This window comes from Pelobates fuscus, chromosome 3 (assembly GCF_036172605.1).
Source record: "Pelobates fuscus isolate aPelFus1 chromosome 3, aPelFus1.pri, whole genome shotgun sequence".
Taxonomy (NCBI): domain Eukaryota; kingdom Metazoa; phylum Chordata; class Amphibia; order Anura; family Pelobatidae; genus Pelobates; species Pelobates fuscus.
This window is the reverse complement of record NC_086319.1, coordinates 234361350-234383343: the sequence shown is the minus strand read 5'-3', so window position 1 is coordinate 234383343 and position 21994 is coordinate 234361350. Positions and strand designations below refer to the sequence as shown.

The following is a 21994-nucleotide window of genomic DNA, read 5'->3' as shown; positions in this document are numbered from 1 at the left end:
CTTCACAATAACAGGTTTGTTAAATATAGATATATGTAAACATTATACTAAACATCCTGGAAAGTAATAGCTCCCCTTTAATTTCCAAAGGTCAAAAATAGACACATGACAATAGAAGAACAACAATTAAAATATCACTGTTAACAATTTTCTTGCAACAATGTGTACACATGTAACTTTTATTTTCCAATATATGACAATATTTGCCCAGTAAAGACTTACTTACACCCCCTCTTTGCACCAGCCATCTACTATCCCTTATTGTCTCAGCAGAATATTTGATAAATGGCTGCTTGGCTCTACTTCTTAGTAGTATGGCAATATTTGTAGGCAAATGGTTATGACCACATTCAGCAGAGGGTAAGGAGTATACTGCATACATTACAGATTTGTTGCACGCTGCAATAATAGCCTGTAATGTCATGTGAATTAAAGAACATTTGAAAAATGGCTGCTTTCTCTTCTCCCTAGCAGTTGAAAACAACTGTAGGTTAACTTTTACATTCAACATTCAACAGCAGGGAAGGTAGCACACTCTAAGTATACTGCACACGTTAGAGATCTGTTCCATGCAATAGCAGCCTGTAATGTGATCTACAGACACTTGGTTGAACTGCACTTACTAGGTGCATTATGACCACATGCAGAAGTTATTTATACATTCTATTTATTAGTAGTCAAAAATGCCATAAGGTTTGACAAATGTATTATCTATTTCTTTCAGCTTTACAATAAATTATAAAATAAAAAAACAAAGAGGAGGGGACTTATCATATAGTATTGTCTGTTTTATGCCTTTTATTTTGAATACTGGTGGTCTGTGCAAATTGACCCACATTCTAAGACTACAGGCACATCCATCTGAATTTCCCAGGAATAATGTAGCTAAAAAATATATTTTGAACACAAACAGCATAATTTACTAAAATACGAATTGTTGGAACTCAAAGTGAACAAAATAACTAAACTATAAATATTGGCTGATTCAGCTTTCTTTTCAGTTTGGATATTTTTGCAGAAAATTAGGAATTCACCTTAAATTCCTGACAGATTTCACTTTAGGGAACAGCAAAGCGTGGGTTATCGGGTTTACGATTCCCAATTTAGAGGAACAAAACAAAACTAAACAGAAAACAGAGCTAAATATATTGAAAGTGAATTCTAAAACTTGACAATAATTTTAAATCCTGACAATTTACTGTTTAATGAATAACTAAAAGTTTGAATCCATCCTTACTTATCTGCACTGCACAGAAAGCCTCTTGAAGTAACAATGAAATAATCCAGTCTAGGAGGAAGCATTGTCGGTCAATATGTTATAAAAAAAAAAATCTGTCAGGTAAACAAGCTCGGATAAGCCCAGGAGTCAACTTCATTATTGTCCATCCAAACATGGATATAGCAAAAATATAATCTATTCATGTAATCAGGAATGGTATAGATATGCTCATTATTCCAGCTGTTACATGGGAGCAGTAACCACTTATATATTTTCTCTTCCCCATCTAAAAACAAACACCTTAACAGCAGTAAAGTCTGTCAAATCATGACTGAAAAACAAATTAATGGCTGTTCGTAATGCAATGTATTGACAGTTTTCAGTCAGGAAGTTGCTTATCTGCACCAAACCAAATTCTGTTCTAAAACAATAGAGTTTAGTCAACAGGAATGTCATTTTCAATAGACTACAGCCCGCTCTAGATTCCTTCTTGGCAAAAATTTCCCTGGCATGCTTCTAATTGCTTGCTGGGGCTGCTCTGGGTCCAACGTGACCTTGTCCTCTTTGTGTTAAAATGTACACCCACACTCTTCAGGAACACACTGTACTGAATCTGCTCCTGCTGCAGGGACTAGCAGAGAAAAGGGAGGAAGTTACTTCCACTTACTGAGTCCTGGGAGGATTATGAAAATGAATGTAAAAGATGTTCAATTTTTAAATACAACTAGTCATTTCCCCGTGAAGCCCAGTCAGTGTCAGTGATTTCCCCATCTAATAATGCTGTCACAGAGTTTTTCCCCCATAATGTACAGTAAGCTTCAGTGACTCAACTGACTCAAAATCCACCCTTTTGATATGTCTAAAAATAAGAAAAGGGCATTTAAAGCATTTAAATCGGACAAATCAGATGCATCTTATAAAAGATATAAGGAAGCAAATAATGCGTGCAAAAAGGCAATTAGACTTGCTAAATTTCAAAATGAAAAAATGATAGCTAAAGAGAGCAAAACCAACCCCAAAGCATTTTTTAAGTACATAAATTATAAAAAACCTAAAAATGAAAGTGTTAATGAAGACCAGGAAAAGGCAGGAATTTTAAATAACTATTTCTCCTCCGTATATATTAAGGAAGAACTCATGGCAATAGATGTGCAAATTATTGCTACTAAAAACTTGCAGAATAATTGGGATTGGTTAACTCAAGACAAGGTGCTGCAGCAACTAAAGAAAGTTAATATAAACAAAGCTCGAGGGCCTGACGGTATCCATCCACGTGTACTTAAGGAACTAAGTGTAGAAATAAGTGAACCTCTGTTTTTAATCTTTCAAGATTCTTTTCTTTCAGGAAGTGTTCCGGAGGATTGGAGGAAGGCAGATGTGGTTCCTATATTCAAAAAGGGTTCAACATCCTTGCCTGGAAATTATAGACCTGTGAACTTAACTTCTCTGGCTGGTAAAATATTTGAAAGGTTATTAAGGGATAATATTCAAGAATTCCTTGAGAAGAACATGGTTATCAGCAAAAATCAGCACGGTTTTATGAAGCACAGGTCATGTCAAACTAACTTGATTGCGTTCTACGAAGAAGTAAGTAGAAGTATAGATCAGGGTTTTGAAGTGGATGTGATCTATGTGGATTTTGCCAAGGCATTTGATACAGTTCCACACAATAGATTAGTGCTCAAACTCAAGGAAATCGGTCTAGATGAAAATGCTTGTTCTTGGGTTCTTGAGTACAAAGAGTTGTCGTTAATGGTAAATTTTCAAGCTGGACAGAGGTGGCAAGTGGTGTCCCTCAGGGGTCTGTTCTGGGACCCCTTCTATTTAACATGTTTATAAATGATCTTGAAGACAGCATTGAAAGTCATGTTTCAGTGTTTGCAGATGACACAAAACTTTGTAAAATAATACAATGTGAGCAAGATATTACTTTGCTGCAGAGGGATTTAGATAGACTGGAGGATGGGCGCTCAAATGGCAGATGAAATTTAATGTTGAAAAATGCAAAGTTATGCACTTCGGCGTAAAGAATACACAAGCAACGTATACCCTTAATGGAAGCGAATTAGGGATAACAACACACGAAAAGGACTTGGGAATTGTTATAGACAACAAACTATGCAACAATGTGCAATGTCAATCAGCAGTGGCCAAGGCCAGTAAGGTATTGTCATGCATGAAAAAGGGCATTCATTCTCGGGACAAGAATATCATTTTGCCTCTTTATAAATCACTGGTAAGACCACACATTGAATATGCTGTGCAATTTGGGGCACCTGTTCTAAAGAAGGATATTATGGCACTAGAAAAAGTGCAGAGGCGGGCTACAAAATTAATAAAAGGAATGGAAGATATCATCTATGAAGAAAGGTTAACAAATTTAAACCTATTTAGTTCAGAAAAACGTCGCCTGGGAGGGGATATGATAACATTATACAAATATATTCAGGGGCCAATACAAACCATTGTGTGGAAATCTATTCACAAACCAGACTTTACATTGGACACGAGGCCATTCGTTTAGACTGGAAGAAAGAAGATTTCGTCTAAGGCAAAGGAAAGGTTTTTTTTTACTGTAAGAACAATAAGGATGTGGAATTCTCTGCCTGAAGAAGTGGTTTTATCAGAGTCCATACAGATGTTCAAACAGCTACTGGATGCATACATGCAAAAACAGAATATTCAAGGATATAATCTTTCAATGTAGGGTAATAACTGCTTGATCCAAGGATAAATCTGACTGCCATTCTGGGGTCAAGGAGGATTTCTTTCCTAGCTTGTTGCAAAATTGTGCTTCAAACTGTGTTTTTTGCCTTCTTTTGGATCAACAGCAAAAAAAAACAAATGTGAGGAAGGCTGAACTTGATGGACGCAAGTCTCTTTTCAGCTGTGTAACTATGTAACTATGTAACTATGTCTAAAAGGGGAAATGTCACTTTTCAGAAATGGTGTACTTATATTCTATATCTAACAAATATGTGCTATTTGTGAGGTGTAAAAAATTAAATATAATTTAGAAAGCAACATCCCATTATCCTGCAACAGGGTTCCTCCATCTTAGCTCCCTGTTAGTCATTGTGGTTTGGTCTGTCCCTAGCATCAGGTAATCATCATAGAGAAAAAGAGTAACAAAACAAAGTTTAAATTTATCGTCTTCATTTGCAATGTGTGGCCGGGCTGTGCTTGGACTGCAATAGACAATGAAGTGATTTGCCAAATCTTTCTAGTATATTTGAAATAAAACAGAGCGTTAATAGGTGACTTTTAAAAAAGAATTGTCACTTCTAGAGAAACAACAGTGCTTCTTTCCTTCTATTCAGTACGTGCTATTTCAGCATTTACTAGGGTGATAGTGCAGCAGAGGTTACTGGCTTTGGCCTGGGGCTTATAATGCTGTTAACATGGCCCTCATCAACACAACTTAAGAGATTGTGGTCAGCCACAATGATTCTGGACTGGCAACTATGCAGGGACTCTCTCCATGCCCTGTGCCATTTTGATAAGTGCTGTGGCAATTTAATTTTCTCTGATGGCTTTTAAACTTGCAAGACAAACATGCCAGATATTAAAATCGGACCACATTGAAATTGTATTTTAATATATGTATCGTGTGGCCTGTAGCTACCAAAAATAAACTGAAAAAATATGTTTGTATGATGTACTCTGTAGATCAGGACATATTAATTTATTTTGAATGACTTTTTCATAGGCTGGACAAATTATGCACAAATTATTATTGCCACAACTGCGTGAATTGTTTTTTTTTAAATAAAAAAATGAGAATTAATATATGTACCAAATAATACCAATAATAATAACATATCAAATTAAAGGCTGTTTTGTAATTTAAAAAAACAGTATATGATATGTGTTGGTACAATAAATAAGAAAGATGGAAATTACAGTCGAACGCACACACCGCAGAAATAGTCCTTAAATGCAAAACAAGAAAACTGAAGCTGTGTCTTTAAGTGGTTAATATATTATACAATGGTGTCATTTCCAAAAAAGTGATGTATTGGTGAAATATAAATTATTATAATAATACTATCTGTTGTTACTATATTCCCCTTTCCTAGTGAATGTCTGATGGGAGGTGAGAGATGGCTCTATGCTGAAACACTCTACAGGTGTTTGTACACAACCCACTCCAACAGCTGCAAGTTTTACAATGCTGGATGCGATCCAGGGGACAGTTCCTAAGGGATTATGGGATATATAATGAAAGTTTATAGAGGAATGCCTTGGTGATTTGTAGTGAGGAAACAGGGAGATGTCTCGTCTCCTGAGGATTTATAGAGAGTTGGAGCACAATATTTTTCTTCTCTTTTATAGTTAAGGAACAGAGAGATGAATGAATCTTTTCTCCTCTTTGCACGGTGGTATATAAAAACAGGGACAGCACACAGAAGAAGACATTGACCTGTTTTTATTTGCTATATATGCCAACAAATAAAGGGATGGATAGACACTGGCGAACAGTGCCAAGCTGTCCCGAGCAAGGTAACGGTGCCTCATCTCACCCAGGACTAACAGCCACGCATAAGCATAGCCGTCCCCAGTTAATTTGGAGCCAGTCCAATTTGCTTGCACTGTTATTATCGGGTATCACCACAGTTCTATATGATGCTATGTTTTGTTATTATTTAGATCTGCATTTACTAGATAGGGCAACGCAAGTCTCTCACCTGACACATTAATTTGTTTTTGTTAGAGCGGGCACCCCAGCATACCGATGGGCATCTTTCATGTTTTGGTAACGACCATCTGTGCACTCAGCTAAACTCACACATATGCAGCACTCACCATTACATATTGTAAATATCTACTTACTCGACACTGCAACTTAGACCTGCACAGAGATAACATAACATTGTATAACATCTCTGCGTTAATCGGCTAGCACAGCATGCACAACCTAGCGCCTTACGCTGTCAGCCTTGGCGACACTAATCTTAGCATACCTAGCATGCCATGCCACCCAAGCTTACCATTTAGTATACTCCCATACCTCATATGTGCATTCCTAACAGTAATTGTTGTAAGTTTAAATCGAATGTCCTGCTATGTTCTTCTATGTTCTGCTAGACAATAATGTTGATGTATACCATCTTAGATATGACTACATAGTTTAAACCAAGCGTGTTCTACACTCTCAAAAAGAAAAAATGTGCTGTTTCTGCAAATGTCATACCAATGCTTGTTATCGTGTTTCACACTGAAGGCTTACTATTGTTGTTGTGACATTGTGAGCATACCTGTATTCTTTCAAAAGCACATCAAAAATAAAGAATTACCAAAAAAAAATGTATGTACCTTTTAAAAAAAAAAATATATATATATTAGAACATTAATCAGCTGCCGCTTCCCACTTCCACTACTAAAGCAGCTGGAAGAATGTGCATTAGCCCTTGCAGTGCAAGACTAGCTCCTTTGCAGGGAATTTATGCAGAGCTTTTTTTAAGGGACTTAGCAACATCCCTGGATATACCACTGAAGAGAGAGGGAAAGGATTAATGTACGCAAAAGAGTTGATCTATTTTAAGACTTAATTAAATTAAATACAAAAACCATGTCTGTTAATAATGACTGGTCTCTATTTGCTTATTTATGTATATATTCTTAGATTTATATCATAACGCTATCAAAATATTTTCTTAGCGTAGGGGCCTGGAGACAGAACTAAACTTCAGTTGGCAGCATTGCAATTTCCAATACAGATTACAATGAACAAACACTACCCCCTGGTGGATAATGCATGTCAATGGTAAAAAAAAAATACAATTTCCTTCAAACTTTATCCTTGAAAATATGTTTTAATAGATTAGGCATTATCAGTTACTGCTCATTTTTTCTGCTTTAACTTCCAATTTGTGAGTCAAAAAAACATAGATTGAAAGACCTCAGGGATATTCTTTTATGGTCTCCCTTTCTTTATAAGAAGATGACCACATGAGGTACTCCAGCATAAAATACCTTTTCATGGATTTAACATTTCACACAATTTGCTCTATTTCCATGCATAGCGACCTATTTAATTCTTAGTCAAAATTTGGCTCATATGAATTGTGTAGGATTATTAGGACAATTGTATTACATATTACAAAGACATCCTTTTAGACAGTACAGCTATTTAAAGTATATCAATTGTCTTTGATGTACTCAGCCCTTGGGAAGTTATGACCAGTCTCATAGTAGTGAGTTGTATAACTGATTTGTCCTCAAACACCTGCAGAGGAATGATCTTCCAAATACCCAATATATCACTCTCCCTTAGCATGGAGTACTAAGAAATCCACACATATTGTGGCAATCACTGCGTTAAGATAATGGGAGCCGCCATGGGGGTGATAAACGTTATGAAGGTTATGAAGCAAATTAAAATACATTACCTTATATATACAGGATTTTGCATTAAGGAAGAATAATTCAATTGTAGCATTGTCCTTTAGATAAGATATGCTCTCTATGTAAAACCTGCAAAAGAAAGGGAACATTTATGAAACACAAGAATGTTTTTTATGACATAAAAAGTCAGTCTGTCATTGACTGTTGTACTGATTCTTTCTAGTTTGTCATGTCTACAACAGGCTTTATTTACTGCATTAACACTGTGCTCACAATTTGTCTACCACAAAAGTTATTTGCTGAGGTTTTTTTTTTTATTTTAATAAACATATTTAAAATTGTATTAAGGATCATGAACATTAAAAAGCACCACCAAAAATTATGAAGCCTAGGAAATGCGCAATGCTTAGTGTACGTCATCGTGGGTTTATAGCCACACAATAGCAGCTAGAAGAATCTAACCGATAGAGCAATTTGAGTTTGCCTATGTGTTTGGCTATTACGCCAGTATCTGGATTAATAATTAAACAATTAAGCCCAAAACACACATGGTTGTTTGTGGAAATTGGAACTGTTAGCAATTGTCTAGTGATTTCCACATTTTAGGCATAATGAATGAACAATTGGGCGAGATATAAAGTTGCTGTTTTTTTTTTTTTTTTTTGGTTGTGTCTTACACCATGCTTTGTATTATTTGCATTATAACAATCATATTGCGTCTTACAGCTGGGAGAAGCAATATTTTATTACCTTTGAAAACCCTTTTCTTAAATATCAATGTATTCTTGTATCTTTGCCAATTGCAGTCTTCAACATACAGACCAAAAGGAATACTACATTTAAATATATTGTTTTAAATATAATAAGCACAAAGGTGGATTCTAATTTGTACTGAAGAGATCTGTGTGTTCATCAGAAATACATTATTATAAATAACAAACATGTTAATTATCTATATTAATATAGTGTCTGCGTCACTTATTGCACCTGTTCATTAGCATTACAAATGATTTAGAAAATAAAAAGCTCTGAGCACTTAGCAATAACAACATTTCCAGGAAAATCACCTCTCCAAAACACATGTAGCTCTATTATCCCATAAGTAAACACATTACACCAAAACAATACAATGTAAATATAAAAATATATCTATTATTTTGCTAGAAATAGCTCCAGACTTCTTTTATGTACTTGGTCGTGGAAGTAACAGAAGACAAGCAGGCCTGCGATATCTCAGTTGGTTAATACATTAACTGGACTGGATAGGATTCTCACCTTTCCAAAGTCAACAATATGAATAAGATGATTAACGAGTGTCTTCCACAAGTATACACTACCCTTGGGCATTTCTATGTTTTCTTGTGTGTTATATGCTGAAATTAGAATGGATTTTACTGAAAGAGCTGGAGGGTTCCAAAAATGAGATGGAAGAAACCATCTAAGGGACAACTATAACCTAGATACTACACATTTCTTGACTTCATGAACACATGGAAACTAGCTGTTGTAAAAACCCACATCAAATCCCATGTAGGCTCTGCTAAATGGGATTAGATTTTTTTTGTTTCCCCTGAAATACACAGCAAATTAAAATGCATTCAAAATGTTTTTAATCTGATGAGCCAACGCTTGAAAGGTTGGCTTTAACCCCTTAAGGACACATGATATGTGTGACATGTCATGATTCCCTTTTATTCCAGAAGTTTGGTCCTTAAGGGGTTAAAGCAAAATACTATACATGGTGCATAGCCTGCCACAACATGAGAATACCATGCTCATAATGGATCATATTGTGGGGATAGCTAAAGATACATAACAGAGGTTCAAAAACAAGAACTTAATATCTTAGAATGGTCCATTGTATCTGGACATATGTGAAAATAAGGAAATGTAGCTATATTTTCCATAGTACTCTTTTTTTTATAACTCTGCAATGCAGTGAGACTATGGCAACACAAAAATTATAAATATATAACCATGTTTGTGGGATATTATAGTTGTAAGAGATTCGCTGGCCCACAATTTATCATTTCAGGATATATATAATTTGTGAAAAATTTATACATACAATGAAAAGAGATGATCACGATCACTTCCTATACCTGCTTTTGGGGCAAATCCCAAGAGCTCTGCTCAAACCAATCAGGGGCCTCAACTGTAAGATAAGTGATGTTTTATATGCAGAGTTTAAGGTCACTACTGGCGCCAGAGAAACCGTTTCAGTAACAGTAAACATATGCCTCGACTGAACACTAGATGGCACACTTGTCTTCTCTTGATCAGTTGGTCAAAAATGTTCCCAAATGTTCATTTACTAGAAATGTAAATAACAATAAAAGAGGAACAACCTGATTTTAAAGGAAATGCAAGGAAGCCAATAAAACAAGTGGAGGTACAATATGAATAATACATTAAAGAAAAATAATCATTTAATTATTAGTGCCTGACAAATGTCTTTGATATCACAATCTTTTAAAAAGAACGCAAAAGAGAATTTAATTAATATTTCAAAAGACCAAAGTGACAGTCTGCATGAATCTGCTATTAGTAGGTTGAAAAAAAGATGTGACCTTCCTATCATCAGCATAAAACAAGGGATTCACCATTGGGTGTTTTGGCAACCTTTGTTTTCTATACATAACTGTCAGAAAACACTGGTCACATGCAACATATTCATTTGAAACTGGAACATTAAAAAAAACACACAAAAAAGAAAAATACTGGCATCTTAAGGGAAAACAGCCTATATTCTAGAATTTGGGCAAAAACAGCTATCACATTGTACTGTGTTTAATTATACAAGTGAATATTATTGCTGATGTCTGAAGTTTCTAAATTTTCATTTAAATCATCAAAGCAGATTTCAATTGTGAAAAAACAACCCAAATGCAATACATTTTGCGCAAAAATGAAGGTGCCTTTGAAATAGGCTGATACATGCACAGACTACCATTATTATTACTGCAAGACTATAAATAGCATGTGCTTAATTAGCACTGTGTAATGCAAGGGCAACGATTATTATAGAGTATATGGTGAATGTTTACAGTACATACAGACAAAGCAGGAGAGGGAGGTCCCACAACAGACACAATCTGTTGGGAACTGACACCAGACTGCAGACTAACTTTGCTGGTGTCGGGAAAAGCGGGAGTCAAGGAGATAAGCAGATCCCAGGAGGAAGAATGAAGCCTTGTTATGATGACACATTCACAGATGTGATTTGACTGCACATCCACAATAAGTTGACACTAGTACTGAACATCAACTGAGATGTTACACGCAGGAAACGCAGATTTAGGTCAAAGAGGCCTAAAATGCAACTCTAGGCACCATCAGTTACATTTCTTTCTTGTGATTTCCTACTTTTCCCCAAAGAACTCAAATTATTTATTTATGTATCTGTTTGTGACATTTATATCCAGGAAAATGCATGCATGTGTAATTATTATTCGGTGTATTATAGGTCCTTTTATTATGACATGTTTATTCACAAAGTATCAACGTAGCTTATCAATAAAGTTGTGGGGGGTTTGCAGAAAAAAAACCTCATGGTTTCCATGGTGATTGCTCCACTTTTATAACTTTTTTTTTCCCGCCCAGGATTGTTAATTATAACTAAGTCAATTGTTACTCAAAACCAATTCTGTAATCAATATGACTTCAAAATTCTGTTTAGCAATCAATATATTTTTGAAGATTTAAGGGACATTGTAGTGTTAAGAATACATATCTGTATTTCTAATACTTTAACATTATGTCCCTACTTAAAAGTAAAAATAAATAAATAAAATAAAACTAAATAATTTTACTCACCTTTTCTCCAGCGCCAAGATGTAGCCTTATTGTAACATGATGTCATCCTGGAGGCCTTCAGGATGACAATCCAATCCAGTGCTCCTCATAGAGGAGCAGTGGAAAACGTAGGCACATCTGCGGCACTTGCCGGCGGAATGCAGCTATAATTCTCCCATAGAAAATCATTGTATGCAAAAGATTCTCCATTGAAGACTGTGACAGCACTGCGCATGCACGCTTCATGTCACATGGTGGTAGGGAATAACAGCCAGGAGCTAACAGTTACTGCTCTCATACCCAAAGGGTTTGGAAGCGAGACTTGAAGTTGTGCTTCCAAGCCTTCTTATACCATGATATTTAGATTTGAGGCCACTAAGGTGGGGGGAACAAATGTAGGCACTATAACAACTTCAACTCGATTAAGTTGTTATAGTGATTACAGTGTTCCTTTAAGGTGCTCTTACAATATTTTGTAGTTATTGCAAATGAGCAGTGCACAATTTACACAGATGTTTATTTATTTATTTATTTTTTAATAAAATATTCAGTTTACAGGACGAAAATAAAAAAAATGTATTGCAATTTGAGATCTCTCACACAATGTCTTGACAAATAATCACGTTTCAATGGTATTCCAGGAGAACGATTTCTGCATGTGTCAATAGCTTACATTCTATAAAAACATCAGAATTTCAGCATTATAGCAAAGTGTGATTGTCTGGCGTATCATCATTGACAGAACAATTAAAAAATGAAATAAAATTCATGGACATGTCTTTATGTAAGAAAATGTAATCTCAATTAATGTTAGATGAAGATACCCATATAATTTAATGCAAGTCCCAAACAGCTTAACTGCTCTTTAACTTTAATTTGAAATGCCACACTAAAAAAGACTCTAAGTTGTCTGCAAGGAGAGTAATGAATTTAATTGAGGTGACCTTATCTTATTTCACAAGATTACCCGTCCCCCACTCCTTCCCAATTATAATAAAAGGGGAAAGAAGCCTTCTGTTGCAAGCTGAGCCTGTTTTTGACATAATCAAAATGATGTACAGACAAAAAGACTACTTATTTCCTCTTGTCATGGTTTTGTACATCTTTTTATTTACAATAAAGCTTTTAAAAAAATTAAATAAAAAAGACTCCTTATTTTATAGAACTTAGTGTGAAATATTACTGGTAATTTCATTAAGATATTGTATACTCTTACACATAAAATAGAAATTAATTTATGTGTAAAATGTCAGAAAAAAAACCCAAAACAACAAAAACACTTTTAATAAACTATTACAAAACGAGTTGCTCTTTGTATATTTCAGGTGCAAATAATTCTGGGATGGTTTACAATGGAGGCTGGGTAAGGCAGAGGCCCATACTGATATTACATAAGACTGGTTTATATCGTTATACTACCAGGGTCATTCACTGAAGCTTGAACAGACAGGAATTCAATGTGAATTCAAAGAGAGGCCAAAATAGCTGGAAAGATAGATCACTTGGGAAATTAGTCTAGTTTTGCTACATTGGTCTGAAATCTGCTATTGTTTACATTTACTGGCTATTCAGCCAACACAATGCAGAGATATATCTGCAAATTAAAATATAGTTCTGTAAATCAATAAAGTACAAATGTTAAATGATATATATATATATATAAATAAATAAATATATATATATAAATATCTGTCATGAGAGACAGAATCTATTTAAATTGATACAGAGGCTGTTCTCTATAAGTAGCAAGTTACAAGAGGCCAAACCCATCTAGATTTAGTATGACCAATTTCTAAATGTTCGAATTTTGAGTGTATTACGACTCTACGTACACATTTATCAAACAGATTGTACTCGGAAGAAAACCCTTTCCTGTAGTCATACTTGATTGCCTAATGCAGTCAGGCTTTCTTGAATGCGGTTCAATACCCTACTGCCATTAAAAAAAGTGAAATTAGTTTTCTACAAACTAATTAAATAAACCACTGAACATTTTGCAGAAAAATGAACTGAGAAGGATTAGGGCTGTTAGCAGAAGCCATGCATACATTTATTGATACATTCCTGCATAACTGAAGATTGAGAATTTATTTACTTTTAAAATTACTTCTGGAAAAATTTGAATTTGCGTCTAATAATTTACTTTGGTTTCTTTTTTCTGTATTACTGGCAACGTTTAAAAGCTTCTCCACTGACCATGTTCCACATCGCAATGTATACCACACTTTATTTATCATTTGAACTTACCTGTTCTCATGAAAAAACGTCACATTTACCAAGAGGATAGCACACATTTCTTGTATCCTTTATTTTACAAAGGCTTACTGGATTTTTTTTAAACATTGCATTTACATTTAATCTTAAACATTGTAGGAACACTGTAGGCACTAAAACAACTAAATCCTTTTGAAGTTGCTATAGTACCTTTAGTCAAACTGCCCTATATCCCCTCAAATGACACGACTTTAAACCACACCACCAAGCTCTCTGACTATGAGACCCGGGACAATAACTTCTTGGCAATCATACCAAAACGTCATGTCCGCATGTGCTGCACTGTCACGATCTGCCAAAAAGAATAATTGTATTCAATGGCAGAATAGTTTTAAAAGATCTCTATTGCAGAATCATAGGTGTATTGCCGCGAGTACTGACAAGGAGATATGCCAAACAATTAAAATGAACACTTAATCACCTATTGCATTTGTGTAAACATGTTACTCTGTAAATTCGTTATGTCACATATGGCAATATATACAACTCTACACATTTTCATTTTTTTTTTTGTCTTAATGCCTTTTCTGAGAAACCCCAAAATTTAAATTGGTAAATAAAAAAAATTATTAAAAAAACAGACTAACAATATAAATATGAAAATAATAATGAGATTCAGCAGAAGTGGTATCATGGAATGGAAAAATATAAATCACTTTCACCGAATGAGCTCTAGGATCAGGTAGAATGTAATTTGTGGTTCTGTAGTTTTTATGTTATATTTACATGAAAAAGCTCAATTAAAATGCAGGTTCACTATAGCTTTAGGTAATCTTTAAAGTAACACTATAGAGTTAGGCAGGGATGTATTTACCACAAGGCAAACAAGGCATTTGACTAGGGCGGCACTTTCAGGGGGGGGGGGGGTCACCAAAAAATGCAACCACTAGCTCCCAGACAAATGCCTTGTTTGCCTCGTGTTCTGGGGCTGTTCACCTTACTGTGAGTGAGTGTAGCTGTGAGTGTGTGTCTGCGAGTGAGAATGGGTGTGCCTGTGAGTGTGTGTCAGAGTGTGTATGTCATTTTATGTGTATCTGAGAGTGGGTGCCTGTCAGTGAGTGGGTGTGTCAGTGTGTGTATGTCAGTGAAAGTGTGTGTTGGTTAAACAGTGTGTGCCAATGACTGTATGTGTGTGCCAATGACTGTATCTGTCAGTGAGTGTATATTAGTGCATGTATCAATGAGGGCATGTGTCTGTCAGTCAACAAAAAGGCCTTGACACAAATTGGGGGGGGGGGGAGAGCAATTTAGATTTTGGGGGTGCTCGAATTTAGTCATGCCTAGGGCAGCCCAAATCCAAAATACACCACTGGAGTTAGGAATACAACTGTGTACTCCTAACACTATAGTGTCCTAATCACTGATAAGGTGACCCCCCACACCTGCACAAGTTAAAAAGGTTAGCTGAGATTATCTTTATGAGACAATCTGAATGGAAGAGACGATTTTCAGTCAGCTATTTCTGTGAAAATGCCTCTAGTGGCTGTCAGCCACTAGGCTCATTTAAACCTTGCAATGTAACATTGCTGTCCTTGTAGAATGGCAATGTTTTACATTACAGCGTTAAAACAAGAGCTACATGGCACCCAGACCACTTCATTGAGATAAAGTAGTCTGGGTGTCTATTGTGTCCCTTTAATCTGAGAGTGTCTATAAAAATACCATTAATGCTAGATTTTAATAAAAGCCATGAAACATAACACTGGAACATAAAAAAATAGGTCAAATTATGTTTCACCGGAAAATGTGTCATCAAATTATCTAGCACAATGTACAATACACAGAGCAACCTGCTGGTAATTGACAACTTAGCTTAACAATTAAGCTTAAATGGCCCCTCCAATCACCATAACCACTATCATGTAACAATTGGTTGACATCTTATGTAGGTTCCCCTGGGCAACGGTCACTGCTTTCTCTCAGCTGCTAGCTCTTAGCTTCGAACTAAACCCGACAATACAAGGCTTGGCTCAGGAGAGCTAATGGAAGTGCCTTGCAAGAGTTTATGGCACTCTACTCTGGCATAAGGGAAGTAGGGAGAGGTGCCTGGCAAACCCATGGTAAAAGCTCTAACTGTTGCCAAATAGTTTAACTAATTACAATGGGGAGAACCAAGAGCACACACCTGGCTCTACACGCACTGTAGTGATTATGGTGTTTGAGGTGTTCTTTTAAATATCTTATTTGTAAAACTAACATGGCTGAGTTGCAGAATGTTATGGTTTGTCAATTCTTGGCCACAGTTTTGTAAATTAGTTATCAATTTATCACACCCTATTATTTATTGCATGGGTAACAGAAGGTTGGAAAACGGAATGTTCAAATTTAAGCAATTGTAAAAATTCTTCACAAATCAATATTTTCCTTTTTCAGTTTGCATTTAACTTTTTTTTTATCACAGCAATTTGGTGTATACTGAATACATATTTATGCATAACTAATGTTTTATGCTTAATGTAAATGTAATTTTTTTGGTCTCTTTTAGATAATATAAAGAATAAAGTAGCAGTTTCCTGCAAGTTTAGTTTGTGCATTTATTGTAAGATTCACACTTTTTGAAGCTAGAAAATTATCTTTACATAAATCTAGTATTATTACTTTTAAGTTAAAGGGACACTATAGTCACCTGAACAACTTTAGCTTAATGAAGCAGTTTTGTTGTATAGAACATGCCCCTGCAGCCTCACTGCTCAATCCTCTGCCATTTAGGAGTTAAATCCCTTTGTTTATGAACCCTAGTCACACCTCCCTGCATGTGACTTGCACAGCCTTCCATAAACACTTCCTGTAAAGAGAGCCCTATTTGGGCTTTCTTTATTGCAAGTTCTGTTTAATTAAGATTTTCTTATCCCCTGCTATGTTAATAGCTTGCTAGACCCTGCAAGAGCCTCCTGTATGTGATTAAAGTTCAATTTAGAGATTGAGATACAATTATTTAAGGTAAATTACATCTGTTTAAAAGTGAAACCATTTTTTTTTCATGCAGACTCTGTCAATCATAGCCAGGGGAGGTGTGGCTAGGGCTGCATAAACAGAAACAAAGTGATTTAACTCCTAAATTACAGTGAATTGAGCAGTGAAATTGCAGGGGAATGATCTATACACTAAAACTGCTTTATTTAGCTAAAGTAATTTAGGTGACTATAGTGTTCCTTTAAGTTTTATTCCACTTTTTTTTATTCCACACCAGTGATCTCAGTATAAAATGCAGACCAATTGCTAGAAGAATAATCTTACTGTGAACTTACATTAAAAACTACCACAATTGCACTAAAATCTGTTGCGATTACTTTAAGGATCATTTCAGAGAAATCCTTCAGATCGCTTAAGGTGCAAACAAATATTTCAGTGATTTTATGTCTACCGCAACACAGCCAGTCAAAGCATAGGGATGATTTATGGTTGTGACCCATTTTCCCATAGGACTTGTAATTAAAATACTGTAGCTAATTACCAAGTATATCCAAGAGGCTAATGGCCAACGGGAGGAATGAAAATAAAACAAACAGGTCAAGAACAGCAAACTAATAACATTTCTGTAGATTAGGAAGTATTAGAAAAAGAAACAATTTGATATTGAGATAATGCATGCTTACTCTTCCTCCCCGGAATAACCATAAATTGCAGTCAGCACATATATGTTCTGCCTTATTCTATAAAAAGAAGAATGATGCTCTGTTTAGTAGAACTTTAAAGTGGCAGTCTAGGCACCATAACCATTATACGCAGCTGCAGTGATTATGGTGCTCAATCAAACGGTAAATAGTCAATACTGTTTTTGAACAGTTCGACAATTTTTTGGGCCTTCAGACACTCCTTTTACTTTTGGTGTTCTGGATATCATTAGGATGGCAGTTCTCATTGCTTTGTGCAACATCAATTTTGTCTCTATATGAATTATGTCAATGTGGGATGAAGCTTGCTTTGTGAGATCAAAAAATTGCTTTTTTTTAAAGGGACACTGTAGGCACCCAGACCACTTCAGCTAATTGAAGTGGTCTGGGTGCAGTGTCCCTTATACATTTAGTACTGCAATGTTAAACATTGCAGTTCCAGAGAAACTGCAAAGTTTAAATTGCAGCACTAAATCTGCCTCCAGTTGCTGTCTCCCAGACAGCCACTTGAGGGCTTCCTGAATCGAAACTGACCTTTGGTCCGGTATCTGATGCTGGACATCCTCATGCTCTGGAGGAGGTTTAACGCGCGCGCTGTATTTGTCACGCATGTGCATTAGCACCCGCTCATCACGGGCTGTTGGAGGGGGTGGAGTGTCCCTCTGCGCTGGGAAAAGGTAAGTAAATAAAGGGTGGACGCCAGGAAGGGGGGCAGAGGGAGCTATATTTGTATTCCTGGCACATATAGTATCCTTCTAAACTTGTGAAATAGTGGATTTATTTTTTTATCAGTTTCTATGGTTTCCCATGGGTCCCTTGCGTTCCACTGTTTAGTTACGTAAAGTTTTATTGATTGGTGAGATGGGAAGTATATGCACGTTAGTAAATTGCATTTTTGGCATAACTTTTCCGAAACAACAATTTCAACATCAACAAGCTCTAGTAAATCCACCTAATAGGTGGTATTTCATTAAACTGAAACATTTATTTCACTATTTTATTATAATAATTTCACATAAACTAAGATGTAGAACATACATTCTTGATATAGGAATACGTTGGTGCTTTATAAATGCCAGTAATAAATGAATAAAATAAATGTAAATAAAAGGTAACCTGACTTGAACTTGAACTAAGCTCCAGAGCTCAGCCCTTCTTGAACTAAACGTTGAATTAAACATGAGCTAATCAATGGATCATTAGGGATCACTAATTATTCTATGGGCACCAACATACCAACTATGTAAAGCAAGTCACGGAATATATGAAGGCATCAAATCCCTGATTTAGAGCAAATGCTTTCAAAATGTAATGAAGTCATGAAAAGGCTTCCACAGTGAAGGATACTTCCAAATCTTTTAATAGAGTTTGGGTGCCTTGGGCTGATCCAGTTTGTTGTTGCCTGTGAGGAAGAGATTATCTTTTTTTTTTTTTTCAATCTCCCTATGTCTCCCAATAATTATTATATAATTATTTTTTTGAACATTTATATTCTAAATGCAAATGTGGATGTCCTATATCTATACGTTTTAACTTGATACCGTTGGATTTTGCTTTGCTTTATGTCCTTATAAATAGAGAATTTAAAAAAAATATATATATGCTATTCGTTTTCCATTTCATCAAATTACTATGTTGATGGAATTATCTGATCTGAATATAGGGCTAAAATGTATCAATAAAATAACAAATAGATATGGACAAATTTCATATCCGTGCAATTAGAGTGATATATTGCATAAAAAATAAATCAGGACTTACAACAGAACAAGGAATTTTTAGCCTATACTGAGGCACGGATGGCATAACTCTAATAGCGATCTCTCTTACGTGTTGCCCTTTACAATGTTGTTGTGAAATACTCGCTAGCACTACACATCTCAATAACACTACGAGGCTCGCAGTCACTCTGAGATACCGTACGGTTCATTGAATCTTACCTCCCCCATGTCGAACTTTGTTGCCTTCCTATCCCCACTCTGTATCCCGCTTAACCTTATGCCTTAATGACTCAAAAGGTGACTAATATGCCTCCGCAGAACCATAGCTTGTATTTTTGACTCAGGCTTAACACCAAAACTTATCTTATCTAGCTCTTAAAACAAAATCCAAAAAAAAAAAAAAAAAATCATAAGGCATAGTACTTTGGAAATGTAATCTATTCTCGTTATCTGATGTATCATACCCATACTGTTACTTAATCGCATGTTTCCCCACCGGCTTTTCTTCTGTATCCCATATTTACTGCCTTTAATAAAAGAAAGATTGACAAAGAACAAGGAATTTATTTTTTTTTTTACATTTTCTGTCATTTTAGCATTTGTTTATAGCCAGCGTTAATGATTAAATATGGGCAATATAGAAAGTTGTCAGTGGGGTGGGAAATGCTTTTAGGAGTAAATGTTTTTTCTGACAGCTATATATGCTTCCCATGCTTTTATGGTGACCATACCAGTGTAATTTGTGCTGACACCAACTACAACATGTCATTTACCACTGGTGACGCTGTCTAACACGCAACATCAAACTACCTTAAAATAGACAAGCTGCGGGACCTGTAATCAATGGCAAGACACCAGCTTCCGAATTTCTCCACCCTATTGATCTGAGCTTGCATTGCAAAACCCAGACTTTGCAAAATCTTTATTTCCAAGGCTTCAAATAGTGTGCAATTAGACATGTGCGAGGGGAAACAGATGTGGAAAAATAATTGCTTGTCTGCATTTTTGATGATCTTTTCCTTTTAATTCCAAACATGCAAATATGTTAACTGTTTAGTACAAGGATCTTAGTTATTTGCTTACACTGATTTAATATAAAAATAGGCTTTTTGAAAACAAAGGGAGGTAAAAAAAAATCAAAAAACAAGCAATGAACATGTTCCATATCCTAAAATTTGCAATTTGCTGCATTTCACAATAAAATTTGTTGTATAGTATGAAATTAGATTTTGAGGTCCATGTTTCCTCACTGGCAGTGAGCAATTCATATAATTAGAAAAAAGGTCTAGCACAAATTCATTATTTTTTTTTTTTTTAATTCTTTATTTTTGCCATGACAGTCAACAATATTCATGTCAGTCACAATCAGGTGACCCAATACACAATTTACATATACTATCAAAATATATGTCGCAATACAGAAAAGCATGCCAACATATCTTCTAATACAAATATTGTTGACATTGATCGCTATGCATAGTGCATGAGGCTTGGACCTTAAGACGATCCGTCAGGTTTAAAAAAATATATATAATATACAAATATATTAACGACAGAAAAGATAGTGTATAACTTGGTGCCTCGCTTAAAAACACCGGTGAGTAGTAAAATTTCATAATTTGTTTTATGTCCCTATTCACCAATTATTTGTTATTTATTGGTGAGTAATGCATGGCAAAATTAAAGGGTAGATATAAAGGCAGATATTAAATGCATTATCTTTATGCCTTTATGTCATCAGTTGAAGAAATCGATATTTGGTCTTCATTTACACCTTAACCCCTTTATAGCATAAGGATGCCCATTGCTGCCATGGTTTTAAAGGATTCACATAATTCCTTGTAATAAAAGGGTTAATTCAGCATGACTGAATAGCTGATGACTGAAAATTTTTCTGGACTTTTCTATCTTCTGAAATGAATGCATGGAGATTATATAGCCGAACTTGCCCTCTAATTGCCTAATGCATAGATTTTACAGACTAAATAGATTTTTCAGTACAGGGCAATGCATGCACTGCTCAACCTCTTCAACTTAGAGAATTTGCTCACGCCAGCAGCTCTCAGCCTCTTGAGAGATTATCATTACTTAAAAAGCACCAACATATTCCAAAGTGCTGTACAATCCAGAAACACAACCCAACATATAGGTAAATTATGTTTTGTGAAAGAAAAGAAGATGTCCCAATAAAACCGCTCCAATGGAATTATAATCAAGAGGTTATTGATAAGATAAGTACGAGCATTAGAAGCCAAGTATAAACTTCTACTACATGAAATTATCAAGAGTTGGACTTTCTAAATCAACACTAGACTTGTGCAAAACTATTATTCTTCTCTCAAGTAATCAATTTGTAGAAATCAAAATCATTTCAATCCACACACAAACGTATCAATCGGTCTAGAAATAAGTTTGTTCCTGGACGAATCGATTAAAAAGGATTTTGATGCTCACAAATGCATACGTTTATGTACGAAAAGCTCTTTTTTAGAAGTCTAATTAACACCCAGTGGAGTAGGAGACATTTCAACATTTCAAATGGACATAGTTTTGGGATGTGGCCAGGGTCAGGGCTGTTCTGAGAAATTTTAGATGATTTACTAACAACATTTTTTGCAACTAAAATGTAATTTATAACAAGATCAGTGTATCTTATATAAACAGTTTTATTATACAGTACTTTAAAGGCACATTACTATTGGTATTATTGGTGTGGAGCTCTGACATACCAACAATATGGAGCTCCTGGAACAGAGGTATTAGGATAGAAACAGGGGACAGATAGATTTAGGCCCCAAAGAGGGACTGTCATTCCTAAATAGGGACACTTGGGAGGTATGAAACAGTGGCAGGGACATTTTGGCTATAGCTTTCTTAGGAAATCGTCTGAGCAATTCACTAACATGAAAAATGTCAGGAATGCCAGAAAAGTAAATTTTTTACATTTAACATTTTAAAACAAAATAGCTGAGTTGGAAAAATGCTACAATTTGAACTTTTTTATGAATAACCCTGTGTGTTTG

At 35.4% G+C, this 21994-nt stretch overlaps 1 protein-coding gene across 6 annotated transcripts in view; it reads right to left on the bottom strand.

Annotated features, from left to right (window-relative positions):
- The window catches only part of FRMD4A (FERM domain containing 4A), a 419083-nt gene that overhangs the window by 123598 nt on the left and 273491 nt on the right, over nucleotides 1–21994 (bottom strand). For all 6 annotated transcript variants that reach the window (XM_063448212.1, XM_063448207.1, XM_063448210.1 and 3 more), the window contains exon 5: nucleotides 7612–7696. In XM_063448212.1, coding sequence (XP_063304282.1) covers nucleotides 7612–7696 — 85 coding nt within the window. The remainder of the gene's footprint in view (nucleotides 1–7611; nucleotides 7697–21994) is intronic.